General features: G+C 34.6%; 2 protein-coding genes across 2 annotated transcripts in view; one reads left to right on the top strand and one right to left on the bottom strand.

Moving 5' to 3' along the window:
• The window catches only part of LOC142353366 (kinesin-II 95 kDa subunit-like), a 437,531-nt gene that overhangs the window by 165,704 nt on the left and 255,268 nt on the right, over positions 1–16,559 (bottom strand). The window lies entirely within an intron of this gene.
• Positions 1–16,559, top strand: part of LOC142352813 (uncharacterized) — a 50,190-nt gene that overhangs the window by 1,685 nt on the left and 31,946 nt on the right. Inside the window, exons 2-4 of the mRNA XM_075404948.1 lie at positions 4,455–4,574; positions 11,164–11,333; positions 16,415–16,559. The exon at positions 16,415–16,559 is cut by the window's right edge and continues 256 nt beyond it. Of these exons, the coding sequence (XP_075261063.1) occupies positions 4,455–4,574; positions 11,164–11,333; positions 16,415–16,559 (435 nt within the window). The remainder of the gene's footprint in view (positions 1–4,454; positions 4,575–11,163; positions 11,334–16,414) is intronic.

The raw sequence follows: 16,559 nt of genomic DNA, 5'->3' as shown, positions 1-16,559 counted from the left end.
TCTCAGCAAGGTTTAGAAGCCTTAAAAGAGCTGGCTTTTGAATAGAGCTGCAAGAGCTTAATTTCAGAGCAAAAAAGAATTTAAAAAAATCGATTGCAGTTGTACAATTTCAAGGTTTTTAATCTGATTTCTGGGTTTTTAACATGCTGATTTGACTTAAGGTTCTTATTTTAAGTCTTTTTCAATCGAAAACAACGACTGCATAATGTTGGCATTGATAAAAATTAGCGCCAAAGTGGCACTGTTTGCTTTTTTCTTCAAAGTAGGAGAACTCGTTTGCATTGCAAATCTGTATGGGTTTAATGGGTCAAAAAATGTTCCAATTAGTCTGCAAGTTTTGTGTCGAGGCTTTGAGCCTTTTCCCCCGTTAAAAAATTGCGTATAAGATCGGGGAAAAATGGTTGTCTGACAACCTCAACTTTAAAATCACCGTTCGTTAGTCCACTTTTAATCCATGGATATTCCAAGTGGAGAGTTAAAAATCCACTTCAATTTCAGATCTACTTATTTTGTGCTTCAGGTACGAACTACAGGTACGTACAAAGAGGTCTGGGTTGACCATAAAACTAAATTGACGCGGCAAAAATCATGGTCCAGACCGTGTATTTACTTCTGTAGCCACAACCCCCTCCCCTACCATAAATTTTCAAACCTTTTTTTCAAACACCACACCCTCGAGAAATCTGAAACGTCCCAAACGGCTCTGATTGTTGTAGGCCCGGTTCATTCAACCCCCCTCCTTTAACTCCTACAAAATTTTACCCCTCAAACTTATTACCGAAAACTCTTTTCCTCAAATACTACGAATCGTTAAACTTTGAGTGTTCGTTCTATAACTATTTAAAACGCCATAAAAGGAAAGTTCAAGTATCTTTTAACTTAGCAAAGTTTTCATTATGTATAAAAGCTCCATTAATTTGAAAAAAAAACGTTAGTTTCAATCATAACCAGGAGGCAAACAAGCCTGAGCTACTTTTGACGGTTTTTTTTACAACTGAGTGATTGTAATGCTTTGTCTTTTTTTTTGTTTCCGAAAGATATATCCGAACAATTGTTTCTAGACAACTTTTATACCAGATTTAATAGTTGAGTTTGGTCTATTAGTTGCCATTCACGTCTCAGCGAGGTTTAGAAGCCTTAAAAGAGCTGGCTTCTGAATAGAGCTGCAAGAGCTTAATTTCAGAGCAAAAAAAGTATTAAAAAATCGATTGCAGTTGTACATTTTCAAGGTTTTTAATCTGATTTCTGGGTTTTTAACATGCTGATTTGACTTAAGGTTCTTATTTTAGGTCTTTTTCAATCGAAAATAACGACTGCATAATGTTGGCATTGATAAAAATTAGCGCCAAAGTCGCACTGTTTGCTTTTTTTTCAAAGTAAGAGAACTCGTTTGCAAATCTGTATGGGTTTAATGTGCCAAAAAATGTTCCCACTAGTCTGCAAGTTTTGTGTTGAAGCTTTGAGCCTTTTCCACCGTTAAAAAACTGCGTATAAGATAGGGCAAAAATGGTTGTCGGACAACCTCAAATTTAAAATCACCGTTAGTCCACTTTTAATCCATGGATATTCCAAGTGGAGAGTTAAAAATCCACTTCAATTTCAGATCTACTTATTTTGTGCTCCAGGTACGAACTACAGGTACGTACAAAGAGGTCTGGGTTGACCAAAAAACTGTGCATTGACGCGGCAAAAATCATGGCCCAGACCGTGTATTTACTTCTGAAATCACAACTCCTCCCCGACAATAAATTTTCAAACCTTTTTTCAAACACCACAACCTCGAGAAATCTGAAAAGTCCCAAATGGCTCTACTTGTTGTAGGCCCGGTTCATTCACCCCCCCCCCCCCCCCTTTGACTCCTACAAAATTTTACCCCTCAAACTTATCACCGAAAACTCTTTGCCTCAAATACTATGAATCGTTAAACTTTGAGTGTTCGTTCTATAACTACTTACAACGCCATAAAAGAAGAGTTCAAGTATCTTTCAACGTAGCAAAGTTTTCATTATGTATAAAAGCTCCAATAATTTGAAAAAAAAACATTAGTTTCAATCATAACCAGGAGGCTAACAAGCCTGAGCTATTTTTGACGGTCTTTTTTTACAACTGAATGATTGTAATGCTTTGTCTTATTTTTTGTTTCCGAAAGATATATCCGAAAAATTGTTTCTAGACAATTTTTAAACCAGATTTAATAGTTAAGTTTGGTCTATTAGTTGCCATTCACGTCTCAGCGAGGTTTAGAAGCCTTAAAAGAGCTGGCTTCTGAATAGAGCTGCAAGAGCTTAATTTCAGAGCAAAAAAGAATTAAAAAAATCGATTGCAGTTGTACAATTTCAAGGTTTTTAATCTGATTTCTGGGTTTTTAACATGCTGATTTGACTTAAGGTTCTTATTTTAACTCTTTTTCAATCGAAAACAACGACTGCATAATGTTGGCATTGATAAAAATTACAATTAGTTTCTAGACAATTATAAAACCAGATTTAATAGTTAAGTTTGGTCAATTAGTTACCATTCACGTCTCAGCTAGGTTTAGAAGCCTTAAAGGAGCTGGCTTCTGTCTGAATATAGCTGCGAGAGATTAATTTCAGAGCAAAAAAGAATATTAAAAATCGATTGCAGTTGTACATTTGCAAGGTTTTTAATCTGATTTCTGGGTTTAACATGCTGATTTGAATTAAGATTCTTATTTTAGGTCTTTTTCAATCGACAATAACAACTGCTTAATATTGATATTGATAAAAATTAGCGCCAAAGTTGCACTGTTTGCTTTTTTAAAAGTAAGAGAACTGGTTTGCAAATCTGTATGGGTTTAATGGGTCAACAAATGTTATAACTAGTCTGCAAGTTTCGTGTCGAGGCTTTGAGCCTTTTCTAACGTTAAAAAAACTGCGTATAAGATCGGGGAAAAATGGTTGTCTAACAACCTCAACTTTAAAATCACCGTTAGTCCACTTTTAATCCATGGATATTCCAAGCGGAGAGTTAAAAGTCCACTTCAATTTCAGATGTACTTATTTTGTGTTTCAGGTACGAACGACAGGTACGAAGAGGTCTGGGTTGACCAAAAAACTGTGCATTGACGCGGCAAAAATCATGGCCCAGACCGTGTATTTACTTCTGAAATCAAACTCCTCCCCGACAATAAATTTTCAAACCTTTTTTCAAACACCACACCATCGAGAAATCTGAAACGTCCCAAACGGCTCTACTTGTTGTAGGCCCGGTTCATTCACCCCCTTTAACTCCTACAAAATTTTGCCCCTCAAACTTATCACCGAAAATTCTTTTCCTCAAATACTACGAATCGTTAAACTTTGAGTGTTCGTTCTATAACTATTTACAACGCCACAAAAGAAAAGTTCAAGTATCTTTTACTCTAGCAAAGTTTTTATTATGTATAAATGCTCCAATATTTGAAAAAAAACATCAATTTCAATCATAACCAGGAGGCTAACAAGCCTGAGCTATTTTTGACGGTCTTTTTTTACAACTGAATGATTGTAATGCTTTGTTTTCTTTTTTGTTTCCGAAAAATGTATCCGAACAATTGTTTCTAGACAATTTTTAAACCAGATTTAATAGTTAAGTTTGGTCGATTAGTTGCCATTCACGTCTCAGCTAGGTTTAGAAGCCTTTTAAGAGCTGGCTTCTTAATATAGCTGCAAGAGCTTAAATTCAGAGCAAAAAAGAATATTAAAGAATCGATTGCAGTTGTACATTTTCAAGATTTTTAATCTGATTTCTGGGTTTTTAACATGCTGATTTGATTTAAGGGTCTTATTTTAGGTCTTTTTCAATCGACAATAACGACTGCATAATGTTGGCATTGATAAATATTAGGGCCAAAGTTGCACTGTTTGCTTTTTTTCTTCAAAGTAAGAGAACTCGTTTGCAAATCTGTATGGGTTTAATGGGTCAACAAATGTTCCAACAAGTCTGCAAGTTTTGTGTCCAGGCTTTTCTTGAGCCTTTTCCACCGTTATAACTTTGTAAGATATGACGGCAATTTTCAGCGCATTCCTTACATAATTTCTGCGCATTTCTTCTTAAACTGTCTATTAATATAAAACTAAATTAAATAGGAAGAATTTGCAGGAATCTTTGGCGCAGTGAATTGGGTGAAGACTGCGGCACTGGAGAGCAGGGTTCGATTCTCGGTGATAGCTATTTTTTGAAAACTCAGCGGTTTTCAGCGCGTTTCTTGCAAAGTTTCAGCGCAATTCAGCCCATTTTTATGTAAGGTTTTTGCGCTGAACTTTTTGAAAAATCAGCGCATTTCTTACATAAATTTTCTCGACCCGGGTAGAAAAATCGCGTATAGATCGGGTAAAAAATGGTTGCCGGACAAACTCACTTTAAATTCATCGTTAGTCCATTTTTGCTCCATGGGTATTCCAAGCGAAGAATTAAAAATCCACTTCAATTTCAGTACTTAATTTGTGCTTCAGGTACGAACGAAAATCCCAACTCAGATGATACGACAGAGAAGAAGAACCTGATGATTTTCTTCCATGGATTCACAGAAAACGCCCTACTGGTTTCATCTTTATACGATTACAACACTATTGGTAAACAGTAGTTATAATATAAATAGCTGAAAACAGGTTTATAACATAGGTCAACTAACCTCATGTGACGAATATGAAATATCTCCATAAAGGTAAGAACCGATTATTCGTTACTTTTTTCCGCAATATATATTAATCGTACTGTTCATTGAAAGCTGACCACTTATTTCATCGATAAGTAAACCAATCGTTTACTTCAGAAAGAAAAAATAAATTTCTCCTTTTTTATGATAAAATAAACAAGGCGGCTCGTTAATGTGCGTTCGCACATGATGTTCCGACCCGAGCTCATCTACATTTTTGACTTAATTGTGAACCAAATAAAGAAATAACAAAAATAGATGTTTGAGTTTAAAACAATCGTTACACAACCTATCTACTAATTGAATTACATAATGCCATGCAATGTTACAGCGCCAATGAGATCTGACCTCAAGGAGACTACGAGACAAAAAACCATCAAAAATTTAGCAAAAAACAAAAATTTCACGGCAAAAACTGAATATCTAAACTTAAAAGCACAGAGTAACAACGTCAAAATGCAGTCAGATAAACCTTAACTACTCAAATTTACTTTCTCCTAACTACGCAATGGATGGAAAGTTTTCTTAATGAGACTATGTTACAAGTCAACAAAGAGAACGATCAATGAGGCGAAATTCAAAAATTAGTTAACATTTTTTAAACCTAGAAATTTCAAAAGTCTTAGAAATCATTAGCTTTTAACTAAAGAATCCTTGATAAATTACTAAAACGTTAATACAAAGCAAAAGGCCTTGTCTGTGGGAAGACTAAGCCTTAAAAACGAATTAAAGAAAAACTTAACAATTGCAAACAATTTGCGAAACTATTGCTACCATTAAAATCATTTGCTATTATCTGAATATTGTTTTTTTAATTCAATTCTTATTTCTACTAATTCAGCTGCAGGAATTATAATGAGAGATTAAATCAGTTTATTTGGGCCACATTTGTAAACCATTGGGATCTGTTACTACGCGATTGTACAGAAAGAAGAGAAAAAGAAACGCAAAAAGTGGCCACTCAAAAAACGTTTATAAACACGCTCGATGTCAAACAAACAAAGCATCGGTGACAAATAATATCAGTAGATATGCTATTGTTTGAAATACAAGAAATTAGATGTGACCTCTCATTTATGAAAATTAGTTACAATTTGACAAAAAGAACTACAAAAACTGAAAAGTTTAAAAAACATTTCAAAATGTGTGTCATAAACTTTAAGACTAAAGGCTATAAACTGACTAACTGATTCGGGTAACATCAATAATTCAATCCTCAATTACAAGCTTAAGAGACTTGTCAGCAATTTACGGCTACCTAAAGAACAAAAACAGGCAAAAACAGCAATTTCAAGAAAAAAATTGAGCGAGAAAAATGTTGAATGCATTAAAAAGTAAATTTTTCACTAACAACTTTTCTATGCTCAATTAATTTGTTAACATCAATGCAATTCCTATTTTCTATAAATATAATTTTCTATAAGTTAATTGTTCTCTGAAATTTTTATATGTGATCCACTGAATGTCTTTTCCAAGCCATTGGGATTAGTACAATATTTGCATAATGTGAATAATATTTGGATAACGTGGAAAGAGTTCAAAAGTAACCAATAATACGAAAATATCCAAAATTTTTAAAAAATTTTTTGAATTATTGTGTCATTGAAGTCATATCATTGATAGTTAGAAGATAAAACCACTAATGAGATTTATTTTAGTTGCAGTACAAACCAAGAGGAATCTGTCAATACTGAGACTTTTAACAGTTCACGAAAATTTTAAGTTTGGTTAATGTTCAAAAAAATTTTCAAAAAAAAAATTCAAATCCTTAACAGCCATTAAATTCAATAAATTTCAACGAAAGTTAATATATACGCTCAAAAAGAAAAATGGGGATGTTTGTTATGCATAGGTCACCAATAAGACGTCACAACAAGTCTTATGACTATGAAAACAACAAAATCAGGCAAAACCAAAAAATTCAGTAGAAAAAAGCGAAAAGGTCGAAGCCATTTGAAACCATAAGATTTTCTCTGAACACTTTATCTGTGAATCACTGAACATCTTCTTTAAGCCAATAGAAGCAGTCAATTTTAGGATAGTGTGATAAGATTTCAAAAGTAACCGATAATACGGAAATATCCAAAAAAAAAATTTAAAACTTTTTGAAATCTTGTGTCATTGAAGTCATATTACTAAAAGTTAGAAAATAAAACCGCCAGCTAGATCAAATTTGGTTACAATAGGACAAAAGAGGGTGTTGTTCTCACAGAGACCGATTTACAGATCACAATAAGTTTATGATAAGTTAATGTTCAAAAAAACTTTTGAAATTTTTTTGAAGTCTTAAAAGCCATTAGCTGTCCACTCAAAGCGCTAGATATGTTCACTTACATCTCATTACGGAACATATTGCTCTGTAAGTCAATGAGTCCATGCCATAGGACTCCAAAAAATTAGTAAAACCTTAAGAAGAAATTCAAAATTTCATTTAAAATTACGAAACCTGAGTCGAATTGAAAAAAAACATGAGCAATTCCTTGAAAACAATTTTTTTGTTCATTGGGCTTCATGTGACTGTTAAGGAGGTTTGTAAAAAACGGAAACTCGATGTGACTTATCTCTAGGTGACTTATGAAAGCAAAAAAAAGTAGAATAGTTTTATAAAAAAAAGAGTTCTCAAATTGATTTTGAATTTTTTTTGGATTGAAGCTTCCTATGAGACCAGAACTAGTCTTTTTATCGCCTTTATTCTAAAAGGAACACAAAATTGGTTCATTTTCTGGTAAGAAATTTGAGTTTGAAATACTGTTTTTGAAGAAAGTATCTTAATTTGAAGAAAAAAAAACACTAAAAGTGAACAAATATGCCGCGTTCACACAAAACTTCAATCCTCGATAACTCCTCGAAAACAAAGAAAATCAAAAAAATCTTTTCAATTTTGAATTCTGCGCTGAACCAGCTTTTCAATGATACCACTCACATTTCTCGGCGATGAATATATCGATCGGCAAAAATTGACTGAACAAAAAAAAATCCATTTGATTATATAGTTCCTCCCCCCCCCCCACAAGTGGGGTCGGAAGAATAAATCAATTTAAATCAACAATTTAATTACTTACATTATTATCAACATTATTACATATCATAATAACAAAAGATATCTCGGAGAGGACAGATAGACGAGGCTATTAAACCCACCTAGTATCTGCCCTGAACTTCAATTACAGTTATTAATAAAATGAATATCAACACACGGTTTTGATCGTCATTGAGAACTTATCAAACTTCTATAGAAGGACCGAATTGTTGAAAAAACTGACGAGTGCCATAGCAATCGCAGGACATTTCCCAACAAACCTTGTTCCGAGAACAAAGGTTAGCGAGCTGGCGTAAAAGTAAGTCGACGTAAAAACAAGCCGAATCTTGTGTAACAGTTATGTAATGGTTACAATCAAGACTCTGCATAGTATTTGCAACTCATAATGTATTCCAGTGCACCAGAGAAACAAAAATCAGTCATTTTTAATATATCTAACCGCTGTGCACGGCCATACCTCTGATTCGCTGAGTGATGTTATCCGGAAACCGTTGGCCGGTCATCAAATCGACGCCGCAACGCGCGAAAAGCGTGACCACCGGCCCACCAGATAGAAAATTTAATGCCACTATCTCGAAAGCTTCTGGCCTCCTTGACCTGTTTTAAAAAACCTACTCGGCTGTCGGCTAATTTGACAGCCACCGAATACAAACACTTGCATAATTTACTCCACTCGCCAACTGATTAGATTTTTCCACCATGTTGCAACAGTACCGAGAAAAAAATTGCTGAGGTAGATAGTCTAATTCCACGACAAAATTCGGACTGTTTTACACAGCGACATCAGCAGAGCCAAACCAGCGCAGAGCAAAATGCCATAAATTATAAAATGCGATTTAAGGCCAAATTTTTCCCATGCTCTGAACAGTATATCATAAACTCATTGCCTTAGAGTCATTTTTTGTGACAAATACATCTAAATTAGCGTAACGAAGGTCTATCGGTGGTTGCAACCTCTCCCCTCACCCCTTCAGAAAAGAGACAGAGTGGAGCGCAACACGACCGCAAACCATAGATAATCAAGCGACAACTAATTAGTCGGCCATTTCTTACATTAGGTATAATCTAGTTTAGACCAATCAGATTATTTGGCCAACCAAATAATGCATTCAGCTGATTTTTTTCTCATTCGGTTTTGCGTTCGTTCCGTTCTATTTCCTAGCTTTTTTAGACTTGCGCTACTTTAAAGAGACTTTCCTTATAAGTTACAATAGCTAAAACCAAATCACTTCAATCAATTTCCAAATTGGATGGAAAATCCACAGAAATTTGAACGGAAAAATAAACGACCATCAAACAATCGTACGAAAAAGAATCTTCATTAAAAAGTACTTAAGTTACGCCCTGCAAAACAAATAAAAGAAAAAACGGTTAACAAATCTGTCTTACTATCATAGTTTAACACGATCTTTCTCATTCTACGAACAAAATTAAAAAATATTAAAACTAAATTCAGGTTGTGAGAAAATATAAGCATGCAAAAAAACAAATAGCGTAGGGTTTTAATTTTAATTAGTTTAAACATGGTTATACCAAAAACCACACAGATTAATTTTTTTAACCAAATACCAATTATTTCAGCAAGAAATACTACCAATCCTTCAATTCGTCCAAGTTTTTGTCCCATGAGAACGACACCAAATGAGTTATTGGGACTGAATGAAGCAACACTCCAGCAATAAAGAGTAAATGAATCGCAAAGAAAACAAAAGTTTGCTCAAAAGCATTCACCGACACACGTACATACTCAGCTGAACAAAGACACCAAGCAACTATGCACACCGCCAAAGATAGCAGAGAAGAAAAAATGCCGCCAAGAAAAGCATGCATCCCATCGGAAAAACTGAGAATTGGATACCACTGTTCCAAATGTAAATTAGCACGGCATGACGTAAATCACATTTTCAACTGCGGTGAGAACACCACGGACCTAAAAATTATTGACTTGAGGTAAACAACAGTAGAGGTAGCTAATTTGCTGGACTTAAAACCATCAGTCGAACACGGCCACACGGCACAGACAAATCCGCTTCTTCGCCCCTTTTCCTTTGATCTTGACGATGCCTCCTACTGCCTCCCCTCTAACCCGTGGACAACTTGTCACACATCATGGCGTAGATGCACACAGGGTCACCTCACCACAAGCAAGTTGTGGATAAGCAGTCACACAACTATTATATCTAAATTTATTATTATACAAATGCACTTAAGGGACCAGTTAAAACGGCAATATCCAGCCAAATTACCCTCGAGTAGCGGCTCCGAGTGACAGCTACAACAACCGCTCCCTCAATGCCACACAAAAATTCTTTCTTTGTGTACTGAAAATCTTGACGTGAGCAAATTGAAATGCTCATCGGAAATTAAGTGCTCTTAGACAAATAAGATGTTTAGTTTTCTCTCTTGTTGCGCATTTTGATTGTACTTAATGATCAAGCTTTTTATCTGTTCATTTAGAAAACTTTTATACAATTTATTTTTTCTACTAACTTTTTTAATGTCAAATGGTGTGGCAATAATTAAAAAGAAGAAATAAATAATTTATAGTTAAATAATTTATAGTTAACAATTGACGCAAAAATGCATACGAAATTTTCAATCAATTCAATTTCAGTTTTCGTCTAACAAAACTCGGTTCTCAGCTAGCATGGCAGAAACAAAACTAAGAACATCTGAACGACCGATCCAGCTGAAATGACACTGATATGTCTCTAGAAAAAGATCCAACTGCGATTTTTACAGTACTTATTGCTTCCTCTTATTCTAATCACTAAAAGCCTACGATTTAATTTTCGGAAAATTTTAACGAAGTAATCGGGAATACTAGTTGTTCTATCAAGACGGATCTAGACGGCAACACATGTTGATCCTTTTACAGGAATTGTTATTTCACAAAACCAATTATTTGCAAATTTGAAGGCGGCCTGAAAGCAGTTTCTTCTAATGACAGTTCTAATCACGTTTACCAGTAGATCCTCGTGAACGTAGTTAATTTAATTGGCACGTGTGTTTAAGAAAAACGTATTGATTTCATCAGGTTTTCAGTTTGGTGGCAAAATTGGGATCCGCCCTAGACGAACTCCGACGCTTATCTTGCAAGATTCTAGCAAATGACGCTTATCTTGCAAGAATCTGCATATCCGATGGCTATCTTGCAAGATGGTGCGTAATCATGCAAGACTCTTTTGCAAGATAGCCGTCGGTAATAGACTAGGGAGTGAATCAGAGGTTATAAAACTTACAACCCGGGGTGAAATTTATTAACGATACGGGGGATGAAATAAAATGCTAGAAGGCTGAGAGAAAAAAAAACTACAGAGAACACCTAGAAGAACACAAAAGAACAAGGGATTCAGATACAAACGATACGCCCCAGTTTCGGATTAGAAACAACCCCCACCCCCCATAGCATATTACTACAGATCCAATTTGTCATCCTTTATCATTTGTCTCAATTATTCTTCAGCTCGCCATCAAGACGTAATAATGATCTACCCAGAGGGCATTTCGGACTTAGTTTACCTAAACGGGACCCAAGAACCGAACATCCAAAGCTGGAATGCAGTTGGCTCAGCTAGCAACGGTGCCAGTGGATGCATTGGCTTAGGATACCAGTGCCTCTATACGAGCTGCCAGGTAATATTGCTTCACGTATGACTTCTGAATCTAGTTTTAGTGGTCGAGAAAGCTATCCGGGATGCCAGTTTTTACTAATCGTACAAAGATCAGATATGATGTGATACACATTATACGCTATTTCTTAATACGATCCTTCTAAATTTATCAGGAAATCATATCAGCCTTTTATGAATAGTCGATCACTTGTATGGTTAGTAGAAGAGAGACAACTCATGTGACTAACAGGAAACCGTTTATATAAGTCAAGTCCTGCGTTATAAAGCTGAAAAACTCATGCATATTTGAACTGGCGAATGAAAGCAATTAAGTCTCCATTAACAACTCGAAAATGGTAAACCAAAAATTGGAGCCCAGAGTAAAATATTTGCCGCTAAAATGACCACTGTGTCCCTCACATGTGTCTCCCGCTGATTTCGATCTTTAAATCACCAAGACGGCTCGCGCGAGTCTCTGCGTTGCACGGAATGTTCCAACATACCTCTTGAGGAGTCAAAAATAACTTTTGAATTCAATCAGAGAATACATTGGGAGCATCCGAAAGCAACACACATGCTTTGGAAGTAATTGTACTGTTCAACTAAAAAATATGCCGTCTATTTTCGGCAGACCGAAAAAACCTCAACAAAAACTAAAAAGATAAAAAAATAGTACAATTCGAACAACGCACATGCAGAAAAGCCATACAAACACACACCACACATTAAATCAAAAGACGCCAACACAAATACAAAGCCCAACACCACAAAAACATTTTTTTTTTCAAAAAAAAACACTTCCTGGCAATTGGTCGATACTCAAGGTTCGTCACAGTTCATTGAGTTCTTTTAAAATTTGTCTGAAATACAGACATCTAAAAAAGAGTTTGGGCTTTGGACGTATTTAAAGCCGCAATTTTTAGCAAAAGATTTTTCTAAATTTCCATTTCTGACGGTTTATGCAGTCTGCCTCTATTTATGTTTACCACTTAAAGACACTAACCCTCTCAAACTAACTCTCTTTCTCTATGTCAAACGCGCAAATAGAACACAAACATTACCAACACGTAAACAACTTTAAACACCCACACAAGCACACACACACACAACACAAACACAGAGACACAAAAATACAATTGAAATGCTCAATTCTGGCATCAGATATCTAGTCAAGGAAAAACAACGTTCAGCTATGTCTTGATTGCTTTTTTGTTAAACCAGTTTTGGACTTCTTGAGGCAATAGTATCGGTAATCTTAACACTGACAAAAATTAAAAGTTAACCTTTTGAAGTTTTGTGGAAAAATTGTGCCAATTTAAATGTTTCATGAGCACAATGCGACAATCGATTTATAAAAATCTCGCAGATATTCTATGAGCGAGGTTTGAAAGAAGTTTTTGCATTGGACAAATTTAAAGCAGCAATTTGTAGCAAATATGTAACTCCACTTTTTCATGATTTCCGAAAGTGTTTTGCACTCTGCCTCTATTTGTCTAACATTTAAAGGAACTAATACTCTCACACTAATTCTCTCACGCAGAAATACCACACAATAACAAAGACGCCTTCCATTACTTACACGCTGACAGGCGCACACACACACACACACAAACAAACAAATACGAAGCGCAACACAAAAAAAAACTCTAAAAATTTGTTTTTGGCATCTGATCCTTACTTAGGGTTACTCACAGTTAATTCAACCATTAATTGTTGTTTCCAAAAAACTATGTATGGAGTCCTAGCGGCAATCAATTCGGTAATCATAAAATTGACACTAGTAGTCAATTGGAGATATTAAAGTTATTAGAAGTATTTATCATTTTTAAAATTTTATGAGCATAAACAGCCTTTTCAATTTAAAAACTCGCAGATCTATTGCCAGATAGAAATATTTAACAATTTACTAAATGTACAAAGATCAGATATGATGTCATACACATTATACGCTATTTCTTAAATGATCGTTCTACATTTATCAGGAAATCATGTCAGCATTGTTTGAATAGTCGATCACTTGTATGGTTAGTAGATAAGAGACCACTTATGCGACTAACAGGTATTTGTTTATGATATTAGTCAAGTCCTGCGTTAGAAAGCTGAAAAACTCATGCATATTTTAACTAACTAATGAAAGCAATTAAATCTCCATTAACAACTTGAAAAGGGGAGACCAAAAACTGAGCCCACAGGTGAAATATTTGCCGTTAAAATGACTACACAGTCTCACGCTGATTTTGATCTTAAAATTACCAAGGCGGATCGTGTGGGTCTCCTCGTTGCACGGAATGTTCCAACATTCACCGCAAAATTTTGAAAAAAACTTTTGAATTCAATCACAAAACCATTGGGAGCATCCGAAAGCAGCCTATTTGCTTTGTGCTTATTTAATTGTGCAGTTCGAACTAAAAAATATGCCGTCTGATTTTGGCAGAAAAAAAACTGAACAAATTCTAAAAAGATAAGTGTAGTACAATTCGAGCAACACAGACGCAGAAAACCCATAAAACAACCATATTAAATAAAAAGACGCCAACACACAAATACACAGCCAACTCCATAAAAACCTTTTTTGAAAAAAATTTCTGGCAAATGGCCAAAACTCAAGATTCGTCATAGTTCATTTACGTCTTCTACATTTTTTTTTGAAATAAAGACATTCAAAAATACAGCGTTTGGGCTTTGGACGTATTTAAAGCCGCAATTTTTAGCAGAAGTGATTTATCTAATTTTTCATGGTTTCTGGCGGTCTATGCAATCTACTTCTATTTGGGCTTATCACTTAAAGGCACTAACCCTATCAAAATAACTCTCTTTTTCTGTCATACAGGCACATAAAACACAAATATTACAAAAAAGCACACATATACACGACACACGAAACACAACAACCAACAAAAACAAAACCCGACACAAAAAAAATTATTATGATCTTTAGTCAGAGATAGTCACCATTCATTTATGTCTTGATTTCTTGTTCTGTAAAATCAGTTTTTGACTTCTGGAGGCAATTATATCAGTAATCTTATCACTGACAAAAATTTGAAATTAAACTTTGAAGTTTTGCGGAAATATTGTGTCAAATTTAATATTTCCAGAGCTAATGCAACAATCAATTTTTGAATATCTCGCAGATGTGATATGAGCGAAGTTTAAAAGCAATTTTATCAAAGGCAATAATACTCTCACACCAATTCTTTCAGGAAAAAATACCACACACAACAAAGACGCCTACAAACACACCCACACAAGCACAAACAAACAAACAAATACGAACCCCGAAAAATTGAAAATTGAAAAATTGAAAATTTGTTTTTGGCATTCTATCGTTACTTAAGGTTACTAACAGTCAATTTAAACATTAATTTTTTTCCCGAAAAACTGTGTGGACTCTGAGGCAATTGTTTCGGTGATTACGAAATTGACACTAAAAGTGAATTGGAGATATTGAAGTTATTCGAAATATTTATCATTGTTAGTTTCATGAGCATAATCGGTCTCTTTGGTTTAAAATCTTGCAGATCTCTTGCCAGATAGGTACAACGAACACAGGTAGCAAATCTTGAAATTTTCCAGTTTTTTTAAAACTTCTGACAGTTTTAATACTCAGCCGGTAATTGTGTCTTACATGTAAAGAAACTTTAAAAGCGGCCCTTAAAGACTTATTTAGAAGCGTTGAGGAACATTGGTTAGCAGTAACATTTACATTTTGTCCCTTTCATTCTTTTAAGAAAGTATTTTTGAGTAATCGGATATTTTAATAATTTTTATGTGGACTGTAAAGATGTAAAAGAATATTCCATTTTCATTTTTCAAGAAATCTTTGCTTTTTATATGAGGTGTTTCAAACTTATAAAACTATTTAGTTTTTTATTTTACAAAAGAGCCCAAAGACTGGAAATGATCAGTACGAAGAGCAATTTCAAAACAAAAAAAAATTTCTTCCAATTTCAAAAGAAAGGTTAAGAAAATTTCTAGTAAATTTTTCTTCCTAGCGACCCTAAACTCTCTGATTCTCAATTTCCTTTTTATCTTATTAGATTAGTGGGTATCAAATCGAACAATCTCATCTCACAATCTAACAAAAAAAAACAAGATAAGAGATGATTTCCACCTTTAGTTTTCAAGTATTTGGTTGATTTGACTTTCAAGAAACCGATTTTTTTACGTCCCAAGGTTTTGAAAAAATTAAATTGGTTAGTTTTGGAGAAATAAGAATTGATCGCAAAAACAACACTATAATTCGGAAAAAATACATTTTTCTGCATTTAGTTATATATTCCACTTTTAGTTCTAATTTCAAAAGATTTACAAATTTTTGTTATTCTGAGAGCTCTAAACCGCATAAGTCTTCAATTTTCCAAAAAGATGTTTTGGATACAGAGCAAAAATGATGCGTTGAAAAGTTTTCAACCACCGGAAAAAATACAGACGGATTAGAAGTTACAGAACTGAATTTTAAGAAAATAAATAACTCGAATTTTTTTGGAAATTTTTTATCAAATATTTTAAATAGTTAATTTTTAGTCGCGAAAAATTGAAAATTTCTGGTGACCGAACTCGATTTAACTTCAGTAAATTTACGGCAAAGTTTTCTGTCTGTTTTCATCTTCATTTTGAAAGCGATCTGTCATGAATATTTTGCTATTCGGGACTAAGTTGTCTGCTCAACCAAAATTTTCCTCTAATGCCACAGCGCACCTGCTAAATAAGACCGAGCCACTCGAAAAGTACATAATTTTTATGGGATACCTCGCGGCAAAAACGTAACTTGTTAGGCTATTATTTTATAGCAATATTCCGTGTTCCGATATCATATTACTGTTCACTCCTCCATCAAAACTTTAATTTTCGTACACTTGGTTGGAACACATGCTCAAATTTTTGTAAAGAATAGTTCGGATAGCCAAACGAGAGTTGGGTCTAGCAGTATAGCAGATGAAATATCTTATGATTTAAATATATCAATAATAATAATAATTTACATAATAATGTTCTACCTGGGATGAGATTTTAGAAACGTTTTCAAAAATTTGTGAACGCACGCACAACAATGAAGAAAAAGTCACTAAATTCAAGCTAAGTTCAACAAATATGTTTCAGGAGCTTCTTCAATGCAATGGCTGTGCGTTTGCTACTTGTCACAATGATGTTCTATTTGTCCAAGAGATCCTAGCGTGGGCTCTTGCCAATCTCTGCGTGGACACATCCAGGGTCTTCGTTTCTGGCGAAAGCAACGGCGGGATGA

This window comes from Convolutriloba macropyga, chromosome 14, assembly GCF_964194025.1.
Source record: "Convolutriloba macropyga chromosome 14, txConMacr16.3, whole genome shotgun sequence".
NCBI classification, from domain to species: Eukaryota; Metazoa; Xenacoelomorpha; order Acoela; family Convolutidae; genus Convolutriloba; species Convolutriloba macropyga.
The sequence above is the reverse complement of the archived record's forward strand: the minus strand, read 5'-3'. Positions and strand labels throughout refer to the sequence as shown.